Source organism: Lagopus leucura, unplaced genomic scaffold, assembly GCF_019238085.1.
Source record: "Lagopus leucura isolate 7727_CA_CO unplaced genomic scaffold, USGS_WTPT01 Super-Scaffold_100043, whole genome shotgun sequence".
NCBI lineage: Eukaryota > Metazoa > Chordata > Aves > Galliformes > Phasianidae > Lagopus > Lagopus leucura.
In genome coordinates this window covers 1,658,050-1,675,993 of record NW_024962290.1, presented here as the reverse complement: position 1 = coordinate 1,675,993, position 17,944 = coordinate 1,658,050, and the positions used below count along the sequence as shown (strand labels likewise).

The window sequence follows — 17,944 nt, the reverse complement described above, 5'->3', positions numbered from 1 at the left end:
CCATTGCTGTTCATTTCACCCATTGCTGTTCATTTCACCCATTGCTGAGGACCGAAACATTCCCTTTCTCATAACTGCCAGACCTGCAGTGATGCTGGCTGTGTGCTTTGGTTTTCCTTGCTGCTAGGAAAGCACCTTTGGAGCGTGTTGTCCTGATGAAAGCAGGCAGCTGTTAGTGCATCTTTCCTGCTAAATCACACGTGCTGTGTGGATGACTGGAGGGTGATGGAGAATCAGGCACTTGGTGAATGCTGCTCTGTGTTGTAACGTTCAGAACTCACCCTGTGAGGTGTTGTCAGTTTTTGGCTTTTCCAAGGATGCTGTTTGGTTCTGGAAGGAGCAGCAGCCTTAGCTGTCAGTTTGTAGATCATGCTGTGCTTTTCACTGTGTGTTCATCCATCCATCAGTGTGCTTCACCAGGACAGCAGTAATCAGGTGGAGATACATCAGTGCTTCTCCAAGTATGAACCAGATACAAAATTTCTCCTAAGAAGACTACATGAAAAGCTTGTTAACAGCATCATCGCAGTTAACCATCACAGCATCTCCCTCCTTTAGTGAGAGAGCATGAGAAACATGGCTTACAGCTTTTAGGTTGCATAAAATGCACGATTTTTCTTAATTCCTGCATCCAGAATAACTTTTCTCTCTGTTCTACAGGGATTTAAGTCACAATCATATCTTGTCATCCAACTGGAGCATGGATTTGTCTGCTCACACGCTGCAAGAAGTGTAAGCATTTTTCACAATGATAAACTCAGCCTAATTGTAATTAGTGCTGCATACCGAGATAACTGGTCTGACTTGCAGAAATATGCAATACCAGTTAATTTAACATGGATGCTTTGCTGGCAGCGTGTTTTATGTAAAACTGATCTCATAAAAAGAAAACTTTCTCATAAAAGATGAGAGGATACTTGTGAAAAGAAACGAGACGTTTCATAGAATCATAGAATCAGCAAGGTTGGAAAAGACCTAAAATCATCCAGTCCAACCGTTCACCTATTACCAACAGCTCCCATTTGTTTTCACTCTGGCAAATTACGAGTTAAAGAGGAGTGATGGAGTGCAATAAAATGGTGGAAGCTGATGGGCCTCACTGTGAAGTTCTTCCAATTGTTGGTATTTATGCAGTCTGCTTTGTCTGCTGATGTTGGTAAGATGAAATTGCTGAATGTTTGGTGATTGCATTTTCTATGCATGTATGTGGGAGGGGTTTTCTCCTCTTAGTGTCAGTAAAGGTTGTTTTTTGCTTTAAGGAAAATGAATTACAATGAGCTGAGTGAAATTCCCTATTTTGGAGAAACGACTTCCAATATCACCCTGCTCTCACTGTAAGTAACAGCTCAGCTGCTTTTTCCTTGTTCAGCAAATGGGGGAATTGTAGCAGTGCTTTGGGGAATAGCGAGCACTCTTTGGAAAAGTAGGAATCAGTGAGACAACCGAGTCACCCTGAATTACCAACAACGTGCAGTCAGGTACGGCAGGCAGCTTTGAAGGGGAGGAATTGGGTCTTGGAATGACAGTTCCCACAAGGAACAGGATTACAGACACAGAATGTGAATCTGTTCGTGTGTCAGAGCAGCACATAACTCTTGGATTTCCAGTATTGCTTTCAGAAGGAATGTTCTGAAGCGTGTGCTGCGTTTCCAGTTTGGGAGGTGCACTGAAGATGTGCAGCATCCTACAGCTGTTTCAGCTGTGCGGCACAAAGGATGGGATGTTTTGGGACTCATCTCTTGCTGGTGTTTTTCAGGGTGCACAATGCCATTCCAGAAGTAAACGCTGAGCAGCTCCAAGTTTACCTTTCATTGGAAAGCCTGGATCTGAGTTCCAATCTTATATCAGAAATTAAAGCTGCTTCTTTTCCACGGATGCAGCTGAAGTACCTGTAAGTATGTGCTCTGCTGTGCCCGGGGTTCCTGGCAGCAGTGTTGAACACCTCACCTGCTGTGTATTTCTGTCTTAATGTGGGATTTGAGCTGGCAGGAACAAACGTGCCTGAAATAAAATGCTGTTCATAGCAGTTTGTCTTGCTTTTTCTCAGATAGTGTGGAGAGCAGCGCTGTCAGAGTGCTGGTACATCAGCCAGCAGGGACATGGAGTCATTTCTGCTCCTTTGATGCAGATCCTTGTTGACGTTGTTTTAACCTCGCCTAACTGAAGTGTGGGCCTGTGGTTTTGTTCATGGAGTTCTCCATGTTCTAAAAGGTTTCTTTTCCCTCTTCTCCCTTAGGAATCTGAGTAACAACAGAATCAGCACCCTGGAAGCAGGCTGCCTCGATAATTTATCTAGCTCTCTCATAGTGCTGAAGCTGAACAGAAATAGGATTAGTGTGATTCCACCAAAGATCTTCAAATTGCCTCACGTGCAGTTTCTGTAAGTCGTAGTCTTGAGAGCTCACAATGCATTTGTGTTCATTGTGATGTGTGTTCTTGATGATCAGTTGTGCTTTAATATTTTGCTGTCTTTTTTATATAAGGGAACTGAAAAGGAACCGGATTAAAATTGTAGAAAGTCTTACATTCCAAGGCCTGGAGTCCCTGAAATCCTTAAAGATGCAGCGCAATGGGATTAGCAGACTCATGGATGGAGCATTCTTTGGCCTCAATAATATAGAAGAATTGTGAGTATACTTAGTGCTAGAATTTCTCCTAGGGACTTTTGGGGTGTGTGGAGGGGCAGAATCATGTCCTCTTTGGCTTCCCTGACACCAGAGCTGTGCTGGAACAACAACGAGCATCACAGGATATGAGCTTATAGATCTGCATTTTCCCATCATGTTGGTGTGTCTGTTCACTCCGGAGGTGGAGGGATGCTGCCTTTCTGTGCCATGCAGAGTTAGCAAAAGTTTCTTGTTTTGTTTTGTTTTTTAAAGTGATGTTTTAGAGACTGTAATTTTCAGTTCTGCTGGATTGCTGTTGCCATTGCTATTATGATTGTTTTTTTAATATACTTTTGTTCATTCTTGGTTTCTGTCAGATGAATATAATCATGCATTTCGGGTTCTGTAAGGCCTAGTGTCAGTAAATCATTCTGAGATCTACTTGGTAAACTTTGGGAAGTAAATATTTCATTGATTATCTGTTTGGCAAATGTTTTTCCTTCTATTTTCCTTAGAGAACTGGAACATAATAACTTGACAGAAGTAAACAAGGGCTGGCTGTATGGGCTGCGGACACTGCAACAACTCTTCGTAAGCCAGAATGCCATTAACAAGATCAGCCCAGATGCATGGGAGTTCTGCCAAAGACTTGCTGAGCTGTAAGCCCTGGGCTGCTTTTCAGTGGGGATTTTGTAATGTTGCAAATAACATATTGGATAGCACAAATGCAGTGAGTTACTGGAGGAAGTACTTGACTTCTTTGCTAAGCTTGTGTATTTTAGTTTTGTTTTTTTTTTTTAATAAGTCTTCTGTTAGAAATTAAGATTCAGTACTTGATTGTTTGATGGTGTCATCACAATAAATCCCCTCCACATGCCTCTGAAGTGCTGTTCAATGCTTCCAGAGACCTGTCGTACAACCAGCTAACTCGCCTCAGGGAATCTGCCTTCGTGGGACTTGGTTTGCTGGAGAAACTGAACTTGGGAGACAATCGGATCAGTCACATTGCTGATGGTGTCTTCAGAGGTCTGACAAACCTTCGAACCCTGTGAGTGCAGAGCATTTCTGACAACCTCATTTTAAACTTCCTGGAAGTGAAGGTGCTGAGCTTTGCTCTCAGCAAGCCTGAGGTCGGTGTTTTGCTGTCCTGCCTTCAGGTACAACAGGGCAGATCATCATTGGGTGTGCTGAGATGACAGAACCTCGGCATAGCTAACACAAACCAACCATTTTAGTGGTGCTAATGAGCAGTGACTTGATGACCTTGAGCTCTCGGTTGCATGCCATACCAGGTGTGAGGAGGTGCAGACAGTCAGCTTGCAAAATGCCAGCCTGGACCTCTCTTTACTCCAGGTGTTGTTCTTAGGGTTGGAACCTGCTGGCTGCTGTGTGCATGCAGGAGTCACAGCACAGCATGTAGGAGAGCTGTAGGATTACTCCTTTCCATCAGAGGCACAGCTCTGCTTTTGCCAGGACCTTTGTCACCAGCTGAAGCTGTTCAATACTGCTGACAGGACCCAAGTATTAATTAAAAAAACAACCAAAAACCTCAAGTAGATCCAAAGTAGATCATCCTGAACAAAGATAGTTGAGAAAAGAGTGAAAGTTTATAACCCCTCTGTCAGTTCATTAAATAAATGCTTAAATAAGCAAACTTAGCAGAGAAATTTATGTAAGCAGTCATATTCTGTTAACCTTACTGCAACCTTTTAATGAAATAATTAGAACTAATTTCTTAGATTTAGAGTAGCATGAAAGAAGAACAAGAGCAGATTAATTAGTCGGTTTTCCCGGGCTCCTCAGGGGCGAGGAACAGCTGAAAGGGTGCAGTCTGCTTCAGGCTGGAATTTGCAGGACAGCAGCTCCAAGCATTCGTGCCCAACCAAGCAGAAGGAGCAAACTCCTCCTCTCACACAATGAGGGGCTTTTCTTTCGGGCTGCTCACTCATTTTACTGAGCAGTTGAAGTAGTGGAGTGTGAAAACACTTCAAACAAGAGATACTGTGCTGCTGTCAGATTGCTTCCATTGTTGCTTGTATGTGATTTGTTTCAGTGCTGAGACTGGCACAAGTGTTTGTGTGTTCAGCCCCTGCCACCGTTCTGCATGGTCGCTTCGGTGACCAGGAACAAACTCAGATCTGTACGTAAAGCCAAAGTACCAGGAGCACAGTGAGATCAAAGGTGTATTGAGGAGCAGCCCTGAAGTTTGAGACTTTAGAACTTCAAAACATTAATTGCTGCTTCAATACTGTAACTTGGCACTGCTGCTGCTCTGGCACTCAGAATATAAGATTCTGAAGCAGACCTGGAGAGAATTCAAGGAAATAGTTCAAATCCTAAGAATTAGCAACTTGGGAATGAGTTTGGCATATTACTCATCTAGTTGTTTTTATCATTAGATCATATCTGTATCCAGTACATTAAACTGAACACATTCCAAAGAGGAAAATATCTTAATGTCAGCAACTGCTAAGGCTGCACTGGAGTCCCTGGGGTACACGAATGGTGGAATCACAAGCACTGTTATTTTTGTCCTGAACTTTAAAGTCCACCTATAGCAGAAATGCCTCACGCAGGGTATTGAGGACAAGGCTTCTGTCATTCAAAGTGAGAAAGTGTGATAGCCCTGGCAGCATCCTGGAGATTGATCCTGGTCTCTTCCAGAGCATTAATCCACACGTTTACAACCCCCCCCCCCCCCCAAGGGAATATGGATGCTGCCTTTTTCCACCCTTAGCAAAAGGAGAGTAGCATTATATGAGATGATGCACACAACTGTGTGCCTAGTTAGCATTCTGTGTCACAGCTTCTTTGGAGGGTCCATTGAGCTGAGGCACGTAGTGATATCTGGTAAGGTGCAATATAAACTGTTTTTCATCTGTTTATCTTCCTTTGAATACTTCTGTCTGCAAATTCTTCTGTGCACAGTGGTTTTAAGGCACAAAGTTTTGGCTTTATCAGTAGAAACTCTTTATTTAGTCCATGCCATTCTGCCTGAAAATTTCTGAATTTATTTCACCTTCTCTCTAAAAAGCATTTGATCCTTCCAAGCCTGTTCTGCTCTATTGCTTTCACTGCTTAGACCACACTGTTCTGTGTGAGGGGCAGAGGGGCTGTGCAGAGATCGAACAGAAATCCCATTAGCTTGTAACAAGATTTGTGAGCAGAATATCAACTTCAGTCTGAAAATCTACTACTTTGTGCCTGGCAGCCTTGCTCCATAACCTGTGTGTAATCTCTTAGCATGCTAATGCTGTTTTAAGCCTGTTACTCAGGGAGGTTAATGCTGCAGTGGATTGGTTAACTTGCTTGCATGAACCAACTTGCTGCAGGAGCCTCTCCCAGCTCCTGGTGAATGGTCCATCACGTGAGTGCTGCTCGTCAGGCTGGGTCTTTCCTTAAATACCACATCAAGAAATCACACTTCACAATTCATTTGTGGTTCTGTCTGAGGCGCTGATCTCCAACAAATCTGTTTTCCCTCGTGTCTCTCAAGTTGGATGTTCTGATAAATACAGATCTATGAAAGTTCTGAGACCTTCCAGGTGACGCTGTCCCATGGAATCATAGAACACCCCAGGCTGGAGGGGACCCATGGGAGTCATCACGTCTGACTCCAGGCTGCACACAGGGCTGCCTAGAAATTCCAACGTGTGTCTTAAGAGCGTTTTCCGAACGCTTCTTGACCTCCAGCAGGCCTGGTGCTGTGACCACTTTCCTGGGGGGTCTGTTCCAGTGCCTGATCCTGAACACCTTTCCCAGGCAGTAATATAACAGTCAGTTTTCTTCCATAGCTAAGCACTAGCAGTGGTCGTGATGATGTTGCATGGTTTGTAAGAAGATTTTTCTGCTCCTGCAGGGACTTGGGGAACAATGAGATCTCCTGGGCCATAGAGGATGCGAATGAAGCATTTGTGGGACTCAGCAGGCTGGATAAACTGTATGTATTACAAAACATCAGTGACAGTGCTTCAGAAGCAAACAAAAGAGGGAAAATGCAAAATATAGAGTAATTGTGAATGGCAGAAAGCCTTTCTGGTTGGCAGCTGAGTTTCCCCTTCTATGCTAGGACAACTCAGTGTAGATTTGGGTTCCGTGTTCGTGACCACTGAGTCTGTGTAGTGCTGGATCATTTTGCAGGACCAGTTTGAAGAAGTCACTTGGCTTGAAGAAGGCATTTGAATGCAGCTGTTACTGAATAGCTCACTTGTGCTGTGTGGTGACTGTCACTCTTTGTGCCTTACTTTAGGAAAAACTTGATATTTCTCTGAAGGAAGGGGGGGAAAAAAAGTATTGTTGAGCAAATATGAAACAGCATTCAATTATCAGCTTTTCAGTACTTTGGCACTCTGTTCAGTGCTGTGAGCTTTGTAGGAAAATAAAGCATTCTGTGGAACTGCAAACACTGCTTGTGACAAACAGCATAAGTGTGCAGCCTCAGGAGCTGATGTGGCTGTGGCAGATTAGGAGCTTGTTGCTCCCTCCCAAGAACTGTTCTGTTCTGCTGGTTTAATTTTCTTCTGGCCCATCTCAAAGATAGAAAAGAAAAATACTATCCTTAAGAAAATAAAATGATTGAATACTACTTTTTTGAGCTTAAACTCTCCTAGAATGAAGAAAACCTTTGTTAAACATCTTAGGGAACTTTGGGTCTTACTTATGAGCTCGCCTTGAGATTGACTGCTTTCTGGGCTTGGTACTTGTGTTGCAGAATCTTACAAGGAAATCAGATTAAATCAATTACGAAGAAAGCATTCTCTGGTCTTGAAGGACTTGAACATCTGTAAGTACTTTGCTCTGTAGAACTCCTAGTTGTTTATTGCTTTCAATTTTGTATTCTCTCTCAAGTTTACAATGATTTAACTGAAGGTAGCGTGTGAAATCATTCCCACCCGTTGTTGTTCCTTGCAGAGATTTAAGCAACAACGCAGTAATGTCCATCCAAGAAAATGCATTTGCCCAGGCTCAACTGAAGGAGCTGTAAGTCTATGACAGTTCTTTACAGTTCTTACAATTCTTCCTTTTGTAAAGAATCCATCAGCCGTTGTGGAACTGACTGATGTACATCCCACTCCCATAACAGAAGAGTTAAAGTTCTTGTAACTTACCTGCTAAAAGTCCCTGGCACTACACTAAGCTTGATTTAGGGCTTGACATTTCCTGACTTATAATCAGAATTGGTGATCTGTATTTGTGAATAAATTGTTCACCAGGATTTTTGGGGCAGGGGGGAGGTTATCAAAACATACATTTTGTCACCACCTTTTTCAGGCTAGGGAAAGACCTTAAAATTCACAGCTAGGCAGATTTTAGATGCTCAATGGATGCTTAAGCTGCTATAGAGCTTCTTGTCATCTTCAGACACGTGAAGTATGATGACATGAAGTGACCTTTGCACCCAAGACTAATCCCAGTGTAACACAGTTGTCTCTATGAGATAAAGTCTCTGAATATCATGTAATCTGTTTTAAAACTGCTATCTGGTTAGCATTGGCCATATGGACTGTTAGTCTGCAAGGTCTGCTAGTCTGAGGAAGGTGAGGAGAAGCACACTTACGTGTGAGCACAAAAGAATGCTGTAAATCTTACAACTTCTGGAAGTATGTGCTTTAAAATTGTTCTTCTGGGTGAAATGCATGACCTTTGATCACATTGCGTTTTGCCTTCCTTCTGCAGGGTTTTGAACACCAGCAGCTTGCTCTGTGATTGCCAGCTGAAGTGGCTGCCACAGTGGCTCGCTGACAGTCACTTCCAGCAGGCTGTGAACGTCAGCTGTGCTCACCCTGAGTGGCTGGCAGGGCAAAGCCTGTTCAGCGTGGAGCCCGATGACTTCGTCTGCGGTTTGTATTTTTAATTCCTATTGACATCAAAACGTAGTAATGCAGATCTGTGCAGGTGTCTTCCTGAAACCAGGCTGCAGCACTGCTGAAGGTGCTTGGTCTGTGTCATTCTGTGAGACTGCTTTGTTTTTCATTCAGATTACTGTTTAAAAACTGATTGTGTTTCCGTTTCTCCTGTGTGTGAATGCCTTTTGCTTTACAAGAGGTGTTTGGCTAGGACAGTTAATGCTCTGACGTAATTTCTGATGCTCAGAATCTGTAACGTTTATCTGGTCTCTGTGCTGCCACAGTTTCAGACATGAGCCTATTTATTTCTGTAACCAAACTGTGAAATGGAAAACTGAGAGACTGCCCACAGTCATGTGTGAAGTCTGCGGCAGAGCTGGAAATATACTGCTCTTCTGTTATCCAGTAGTCTAACAAGTGTTGCTTTTGCATACATAATTCTTTAATTGTTTTGGTGGTAAAGGATACAATAATCACCATGTAGGCACAAACATCTGCTTCTCCATTCTGATGTTACCAACGTTGAGTGCTGTGTGCCTGTGAGGCTGTCTCTGCTGTAGTGAGAGGTGTCAAAATAACTGCTCAACTGAGATCATGTAAACTTCTTGCAGTGCTTTGTGTTTGTGTAACTTAAAGGCTTTTCAGGATATTAAACTGCCTGAAAATAAATCTGCTCCTCGTGAGCAAACCCAGCTCTTCAGCTGAGCATGCAGTCTAAATAGGGCGAGTTCCAGAAGGCTGTGGAAAGGAAAGGGCTGCTCGAGTCTGTGATTCTGCACTGATTGTTCTCTGCTTCTCCTGCACTCCTACCTGTGGTTCTAATCCTCTTTCACAGCTTGATTTCTAAATAAAAGCAACTAAATACGTGCCTCCCAAGCAGGACATCTGTTCCTGCAGCTTTCATTCTGCTTACTGTGTCTTTCGAATGAGTTTTCTTGCAATATTAATTGCACGTGGAAGAGGAGAGTAGCTAATCTTGCTGCTTTCATTTCCAGATAATTTCCCTAAGCCACAGATACGAGTGCATCCTGAGACCACGATTGCTCTGCGTGGCATGAATGTGACTCTGACCTGCACTGCTGTGAGCAGCAGTGATTCACCCATGTCCACTGCGTGGCGTAAGGACAGCGAAGTGCTGTATGATGCAGAGGTTGAGAATTTTGCCAGGTATCAGCAGCAGAATGGTGAGATTGTTGAGTACACCACTGTCCTCCACCTTTTCAATGTGAATTTCACCGATGAAGGAAAATATCAGTGCATCGTCACCAATCACTTTGGCTCCAACTATTCTGACAAAGCCAAGCTGACTGTTAATGGTAAGTGATAATGGTAACGTAGAAGAAACATCTGAGGTTAAAAGTGGAGCAGGTCTGATTCTGACCCTTTCTTTTTTGATTTATAACATTTATTAGGATTCCTTAGTTCCCAATTAGAGCAGGCCCAATGTAGCTGTGCAGTGATGTCTTGCTGGAACTTAGATTTCTCAAATACCTTTTAATAAAGCAGGAAAGAAGTAATGTTGTTAGTGGAAGGCTTTCTGTTCAGTTCTGGAAAGGGGCAGGTATGAAAGCACGGGAGGTTTTAGCTCAGTTAGCTGTTGATCTGTCTGAGTGGAAGTAAAGTCTCTTAACTAAAAGCTCCCTCTGCTGTCCCTTCATTAACTAAGCACCTTGCCCTAGAGAAGATTGAACAAAAAAAAATTGCTTGTGGTACTGGAAACAAACTCTGAAAAATCATTTAATGAATTTCTTTGTTATATATATATATATTTTAGCCAAAATGAAGGGTTCCTATTATTTTGACTTCAGAGAAGGGCGTTGGGAAGGCAGCATTCATATCAGCTAGCAAACCACTGTTCCCTGTTATGTTGGAGAGCAGAGGTGCCCGTGCTCTTTCTTTTGGTTCCATAGAAAAGATAATGCAGACTTCAACTTTGGAAGTGGAAGTTCACCTTCCCTGTTACCAAGGAAGAGAGAATGGCTTGGATTGGAAGGATCCTCAGGGATCAAGTTCCAAATCCCTGCCACAGGCAGGATTGCCAGGAGCTGGATCAAGTACTCACTCAGTTGCTCAGGCCTCCATCCATCCTGGCCTCGAATGCCTCCAGGGATGGGGCATCCACAGCCTCTGGGCAACCTGTTGCAGCCCCTCACCACACTGTCGGTGAAAATCTCCCCCTCTTTTAGTTTAAAACCATTCTCCTCTGTCCTTCCAGTCTAAAAAGTTGATTTCCTTTCTGTTCGTAATGTCCCTGTAAATACCAGAAGGCCACAATGAGGTCTTCCTGCAGCCTTCTCTCCTCCATACTGGCCCAGCTCCTTCAGCCTGTCTTTTCCCCATGAAATGTCCTACAGATCTTAAATAAACACCACAGATACCATACTGAGGTACTGTATTTAAATTTGAAGGCTAGGCTTTTAGAAACGACCACAGAAAGTTAGTGCAGTTCTTCAGAAGGCTCTCCTTCGAACAGGAAGAAGTAAAGGTGCATTGCAGATTTGTGTATTTTCAGCTATTCTGTGCTGCAGTGCTTTTGCTGCTTTTTCTTTCTCTCTTCTTTTTTTCCCCTGCTGCTGAAAATAGCAAAGCTTTTAATGTCTCTCTTGATCCAGAGCTGCCTTCCTTCCTGAAGACCCCCATGGATCTCACAATCCGCACTGGGGCGATGGCCCGACTGGAGTGTGCTGCAGAGGGCCACCCCACCCCTCAGATCTCCTGGCAGAAAGATGGTGGCACAGACTTCCCTGCTGCACGAGAGAGGAGAATGCACGTCATGCCTGAGGACGACGTGTTCTTTATTGCAAATGTGAAAATAGAAGACATGGGCATCTATAGCTGTATGGCACAAAACGCTGCTGGGGGTTTGTCAGCAAATGCTACACTGACTGTGTTAGGTAAGAGATTGCTGGCATGGATCATTTAACTGAACTTGTGTGGTTTATCTGTGAGTAGCAGGCTTAACTCCTATAGAAAGAAGTTAAAATATGAAGAAAATAGTTTCTTCTACCTCTGGTTGAAGTTGGTATTCTATAATAAGGAAAAAGAGAAGACTGTTTTTTGCCCCTGTAGTTGCACCACAAGCCTCCCTGTCCACCAAGCTTGAAATTTAAATGTTCTGCCTCTGGAAGAACATCTCTAACTGCTTGGCAGGGGTTGGGGGTGTTTGAATACTGAATCCTATGCTTCATTGCAAAAGTTTGCATTCAGGTTGTAAGGCTGGACTTTTATATCATGGAATACACAGTGGGGTTGCACCGTGAAGTCATCTTACAGTTGTTCTGTTTGTTTTCTCCACTGCCACAGAAACTCCTTCCTTTATTAGACCCTTGGAAGACAGAACAGTGACCAGAGGTGAAACTGCAGTCCTGCAGTGCATAGCTGGTGGCAGCCCTGCCCCTCGCCTCAACTGGACTAAAGATGATGGACCTTTGGCTGTCACAGAGAGGCATTTTTTTGCTGCGGCCAATCAGCTCCTCATCATCGTGGACGCTGGGCTGGAGGATGCTGGAAAGTACACCTGCATTATGTCCAACACGCTGGGCACTGAGCGTGGGCACATTTACCTCAATGTGTTGGCTTCCCCCAACTGCGACTCGTCCCAAAATGGCATCGTCCACGAGGAAGATGGTTGGACGACAGTAGGCGTTGTGATCATCGTCGTGGTTTGCTGCGTTGTGGGAACTTCCCTGGTGTGGGTTATTGTGATTTACCACATGAGAAGGAAGAGTGAAGATTACAGCATCACTAATACAGGTAGGGTACCACAGCACCGTGCTTCAGTCACGTTTCCAATCCAAAACACAAAAGGTGAAATTTCTGGTTTTGTTACGGCTGAATAGGATGAAAGGTTTAAAGATTTCCTTCTAAAATCTCTTAAGGGATTCACCTCAGATTCACCTTCCAGGTGAAGAGGCAAGCATAGAATGATTTGTTTATTTATTAGATATCAGCAGTGTATTTTATTTCTTACACGCTGAATTTGTTCTACGCTGAAGGAAAGTACAAGAGGTTTGGAAATGGATGTTTGAATTAAGTTAAGGTCTTTAGGACCTGTGTTGGGGCCCTGTTAGTTTTGAACTAGCTATATGGAGTTGTCATCAATGACTTAAAGGTAACAGTGCCCTTAAGGTGCCTCCTCACCCTCCGCTGAATTCTGAAATTCTGTGTGCAGTTTTGTTAATGTGGCACTGAGCTCTTCACAACATCAGTGTGAATTCTGCCTTGCAGAGGAGATGAACCTACCTGCTGACATTCCCAGTTATTTATCCTCCCAAGGAACGCTGTCAGAGCCTCAGGAAGGATACAGTAACTCAGAGGCAGGAAGCCATCAGCAGCTCATGCCTCCAGCCAGCAGCTACGTGCACAAAAGCACAGATGGTAAGCAACGTCCTCACGTGTACTGCTTGCATTCAGCAGGGCGCCAGGGCTGTAGTCCTCGTAGCTGGCAGCAGTGTTGCACAACGTAGGGCAGTGCTGCATGTTAACATCAAAGGTGACTTTCCTTAGAGAAGAGTTGAGGTTGATCACAAAGCATCCATTGAATGTTTTGAGTTTGAAGCATCTCCTGTTTTTCTTTCAGTATTTACATTCTCCGATCAAAGCTGCTGCGTTCCATGCAGGTGATCTTTGGTCCAGCAATATCTGGGCTCACATCTGCTCTGAGTGCTTTTACATATAGATGTCACAACTGCCAACCTTCAAGTCCCAGAGTAGAGCAGTTGCCTAAAGAGGCTTCTTGATTCAGGGTTTGTGATTTGTCCAGCACTGCCGTTAGAGCTCCTCTGTTCAGTGGAGTTTTGTGCTGCTCCTTTCCTTTGGCATCTCGAAAGTCAAGGATAAGCCATGAAAGTTGATGGAAATCAGGTGTTCTTGTCCTCTTGAGAGCATTCTATTTCCTTCCATTGCTCAGGTGGCACAGCACCACTGGTGATCTGCTCAGACTGTTACGACAATGCAAACATCTACTCCAGGACACGAGAGTACTGTCCCTACACCTACATCACAGAGGAGGACCCCCTGGATCCAACTCTCCCTAATCTCATGGTGCAGATGCCCAAGGAAACATACCCAGCACACACCCAGCATGAGACCAGTGCTCTTGATAATGCTTTTGGAGACAGAGACATGTCTGTCTTCCTTACCAGTCACGACAGAATAAGTGAGAAGAAAATCTCTTCCCAGCAGATTAATGGTGAGCGTGTCCTTTTCCCTCTGAATAATTTTGTATTTTCTGATATTGCTGACCTTCCTTGTGCTGCTTTCCACTGTTGATTCACTGCTAATTCTACAGACTGCATGGTGTGTGGAGTAATTCATCTGTTGATGCACCACTTGTTAGCAGAACCAGCCCTCAGTTTGCATGCAGTATGCAAGAGTTGAAGAGGACGATGTTACAAAAGCTGTGTTTCTTAGTGTGCAGTCCACCTTTACAGCTTGTGGGATGGGATCCCTTCCACATCTGTTGGCCCTGATTTAAAACATCACATAGGAAACACAGAGCCATCCTGTGTGAGCTGGGCTGAGTTTCAGCTAGCTCCCAAAGAATTATTTTTGTAAATTGATTGATTTTCGTGTGGACTTTTTTCCAGGTCGCCTTTGTAAAAATTCACACTGGAACTGTTTGTTATTTTTGTGTTACTGTACCAAATATTGCTGAAATGAGAGGGCATCCAGCAAAGGGTGCCCTCAAAAACAGAGAGAGCAGCCTCAGGAGGAGGTTCTTGCTAAACAGCACGACTCAGAAAAATCTAAGCCTTGTGTTTGCTTACCATGAACCCACTCTGTTCATCTCCTGCTGTTTCTTTTTCAGAACCCTTCCAGCTTCCCTTATGGGCGGTAAACAAAGACCTGGCGCTCTCCCACTCGCACTTTCTGCAGCAGCAATCGGCTCGTGAGGCCCCACGACCTCTTCGAACTGAGGGGATCCTTGACAGTGAGAGGGAGCAGGCTGCTTCACCCAGAGCCCTGCACAGGTTACGTGAGCATAACTTTGATTTTAATAGGACACGGAACATTCGCGACTACAGCGAAACCACGTAAGGCACAGGAATGGAGCCTTGGAAGCAAATCCCTATCAGCTGACTTGTATTTCTACCTCAGGACTAAACTCTAGGCCAAAGATGCTTTAAACGTGTGTCTGCAATTCCAGGCTGCCTGAGCTGAGGCAGACCCCCCCCCTGGCAGGAGGTGGCACTGCCCTTTTTGCTTGGATTCGTGTGTGCTGCAAGGTGGGACAGAACAGGCAGTGATCAGTGACTGGCGTTACAAAGTGGATCTTCTGATGTTGGGAACAGCCTTTGTGTTGGTGCATGCTTTGAAAATCTCTCAAGAATGCATAGCTATTTCACACCACATTGTCTGCTTGAAAACAAATGTTCAAGGCCTCCTCATGGAATTCCCCAGTAATTGTAAGCATAAAACTTTTGGCCAGCTTTTTGTTCCTCGGTCTGTTGGCAGGCGTTTGTTACCAGTCTCACTTTGGGGCTGTTTTTTCCCTATGAAAAAACAAACTCTAGTTGTAAATAAAGTTGCATTTATAAATATTTTGTACACACTAAGCATGTAAATGCCTTGGCTGTAATGTAAATATATTTTTTATTATGCCAAAGTATGTATTATGCTGTTGGTCTTGACAGCTGCATAGCAAGCCGTAATTTGTTTTGTGGGATTGAAAGCTCAGTTCTGAAGGGATAAAGATGACTTTGTTTTGGAAAGAAGTGAATTTACAACAGGTACGTAGTGAAACTGTGATACTGATGAATTTCATTGCTGCATGCATCTCTGTGTGCATTGAGCTTGGCTGACCTGCCTGCAGGCTGATCCGTTTCGTTAGCAGAATTCCAAGTCTGACCATTCCTGTGGTGAGTCCTTAATTTCTGTACTAGGCAGCCTGTCTTTTCCAGTAGAGCCTAAAGCCCAGCAGGCCCTGCATTAACAGCTAGCCTGCTCCAGCCTCCAGTGCTATCCAACTTCTCAGGAGTTTCTGTAGTAACAAACAAGTATGGTACACAAAACAGTTTTCATCTGCTAAAACAGCTCTAAGATGGGACCTCTGAGTGGTTTGGTTCAGAAGTTTATCTGAACTGCTGTCTTTACAAAGCCTTTGTGTTGTGCATGTTGCAGGGAGGCACGTGTGCATCTTCCATAGCTGACAGCTAAACGAACTTCTGAAAGGAGTGCCCTGATGAAAGGCATGGGGTGAGTTGGAAAAGCACGTGATGAATGCTCCACGAAATCCAGAATGGATTTTCTGTTTCCTCTGCGCTGCCAGGAAGCACGTGGGCCTTTTCTTTCATAAAAGGGCAACGGGATTCTTGCTCTGTTAAACCCTATAAAGGCTCTGTAGGCCACAGCGTGGTCAAGATGTGAAGCATTTGACAGGTGAGCTGTTAAACAGCAGGAGAACCACTGTTGAAAATGCAGCCCTTGCTGGGACAAATAGAAGAAGTGCAGAAGCTTCGCAGGTTGCAGTGGAGTGTGTGTGACAAACTGAGGAGGGAGAGCATTACAAAGACTTGTTCTGAGTTGTTCTTCTGGGAAAACACATCTTTGTGTTTTGTGTGACGTCCCATCAGCGATGGGCTTTGAGCAGAATGTTGTGCTCAGAGCTTGGGGTGCTTCAGTGCCTGAAGAGCTCGGGGGTTTCTGTCTCTGCTCTGCTTTTTCCAAGCCATGGGCTACAGACCGAGTGAGAGCAGCTGTGTGGTATGGCTAGAAAGACAGAACCTTCCTGGGGCAGCCCAAGCTGTGGGTCGGGATTCCCACTGCTCCATTCCTGCACAGCGTGTGACTGAGGGCTCTGATGCAAAATCGCAGCTGAAAACTTTGGAGACTGGGGAATGGTTAAGTGAAAGAGCCAGGAAATGCTGGGAAAAATATTTTCCCACGTCTCTTTGGGCCTGAATAGTAGATGTATGTAAATGAGCAAATGTTACTGAGGGCTCTTACCTTTGTTTTGAAAGCAAAGGCAGTTGCCTTGGTAGCCAGCAGCTTCAGTAGGAAGAGGACCTCATTGTCTTTGACCTTTGTATGAAGTGGGGAAGGAGGTGTGTTAAACTCGGCCTCTGACCTCTCAACTATTGTAAGGACTTAGACATAACATACCAAGAATTGTGTGTTTGTTTCTTTCTGGTTTGGTTTTCTCCAGGCTTTTCCCTTCCAGACAGCATTGAAGACATTGTGGTTATTTTCTATCCCAACTTGTTTCTGTTGCAGGAGCTGTCAGTTTAAATTCAAATGAGAAAGGTCAGGTCATAAAACTGCAGCAGCAGCACAGAGCTTCCTGTTGGACTGCTGGCTGCAGCTATTCACACAGGCTGATGTGGCAGAGCTCTGCTCAGCACGAGCAGGAAAGCAGCATCCCTACTGCTGCTGCTTGGTCTGCCATCATCCTTTGGGACATGTTGAAGTTTTCCTTCCATCCCTCTTTGGGTTAAGCTAACACAGGTCTCAGCTCGCTTGGTTTAAGTGTTGATGTTGGTGTGCACGAGGGGCACCCAGAGCTGGAGTGTTCTTAATGCACAGCTCTGCAGCACGACCAAATTCACACGAGGTTGGCAGGATGTGGTTAGCCAGGAGCAAAGCTTTAGCATCGTGCTGCCTGCACCAGAACAAGCTGAAGCCTGAGCTCTGAAATGCATTTAGGAGTTAAAGCTGCTCTGATTTCTAGAATAATTCACCCATAAAAGCTGCCATTGTGAATTAGGACGCTTGCATCCTTGCAGCAATGCAATCTCTGTGAAGTCCATAAGCTGGTTGTGAATAGCTGAAGCTTGCAGGTAGGTGAAGGAAGGCCTGCACATGAAGATCAGGGGTTTCTTCCTTTCCTCCATGACGTGCAGGCAGTGCAGTGGCCGTTCTGATTTCAGTAAACAGTTTCTTCAATCAATGCCAAAGTATTCATGGCAGGGAATGGGGGGCTGTGTGATCAAAGCTGCTCTGCTTCCCTGTTGCTATTTCCTACTATTTTTTTTTCCTCACGTAAGAATGTATATTTTGTATAGGATGTGTAATATATGTTTGTCTATTGTAACATACCTTCAATAAAATGCTATGTACACTGAGTATCCATTGTAATTTTCATTAGTTTGCAGACTAAATAATGTATTGTTATTGAATGATATTTAATTTTTATAGGGGGGAGAATAAAGTCAACTTCATAAGTCAGTTTCAGGTGAGATTCTGATCTTTTTACTGTGGATGTTACATCAGTCCTTTGCTGTAATGGTGGGAAGAACAGCTGGCATTAAGCCTGGCTCAGTCAGCTGGCACACGTGGCAGCAAAGTGATGCTGGCGCCGTGCAGCCCTTCCTCAGAGCGTTGCCCACCAGCTGCCATGCCTCCTACAAGCTGGTGTAAGTACTTCTTTCCCTCCTTCAGATACCTTTCCCTGTTCCTATCGCTGTAACTCTGTGTTCTGACCAACACCTTGGCAGTTCCTGCCCTCTGTTTGGCACGCTTTCTCCACTTTACCTTGGCAGCAGCTGCTTGGTG

The 17,944-nt window shown here is 44.4% G+C and overlaps 1 protein-coding gene across 2 annotated transcripts in view; it reads left to right on the top strand.

Annotated features, from left to right (window-relative positions):
* LRIG2 (leucine rich repeats and immunoglobulin like domains 2) overlaps window positions 1-17,617 on the top strand; it is an 18,578-nt gene extending 961 nt beyond the window's left edge. Inside the window, exons 2-19 of one of the 2 annotated variants that reach the window (XR_006181236.1) lie at window positions 661-732; window positions 1,260-1,334; window positions 1,757-1,891; window positions 2,237-2,380; window positions 2,484-2,627; window positions 3,122-3,265; window positions 3,511-3,654; window positions 6,466-6,546; window positions 7,318-7,389; window positions 7,518-7,586; window positions 8,283-8,446; window positions 9,448-9,768; window positions 11,065-11,346; window positions 11,756-12,205; window positions 12,680-12,829; window positions 13,362-13,643; window positions 14,262-14,859; window positions 15,575-17,617. Coding sequence is in view for 1 of the 2 variants with exons in the window: in XM_042884318.1 (XP_042740252.1) it covers window positions 661-732; window positions 1,260-1,334; window positions 1,757-1,891; window positions 2,237-2,380; window positions 2,484-2,627; window positions 3,122-3,265; window positions 3,511-3,654; window positions 6,466-6,546; window positions 7,318-7,389; window positions 7,518-7,586; window positions 8,283-8,446; window positions 9,448-9,768; window positions 11,065-11,346; window positions 11,756-12,205; window positions 12,680-12,829; window positions 13,362-13,643; window positions 14,262-14,491 (2,959 nt within the window). In the remaining variant the exon portion in view is untranslated. Of the gene's footprint in view, window positions 1-660; window positions 733-1,259; window positions 1,335-1,756; window positions 1,892-2,236; window positions 2,381-2,483; window positions 2,628-3,121; window positions 3,266-3,510; window positions 3,655-6,465; window positions 6,547-7,317; window positions 7,390-7,517; window positions 7,587-8,282; window positions 8,447-9,447; window positions 9,769-11,064; window positions 11,347-11,755; window positions 12,206-12,679; window positions 12,830-13,361; window positions 13,644-14,261 lie in introns of both variants that reach the window. The other variant, XM_042884318.1, reaches the window with a different exon arrangement.
* Window positions 17,618-17,944: the final 327 nt, after the last annotated feature.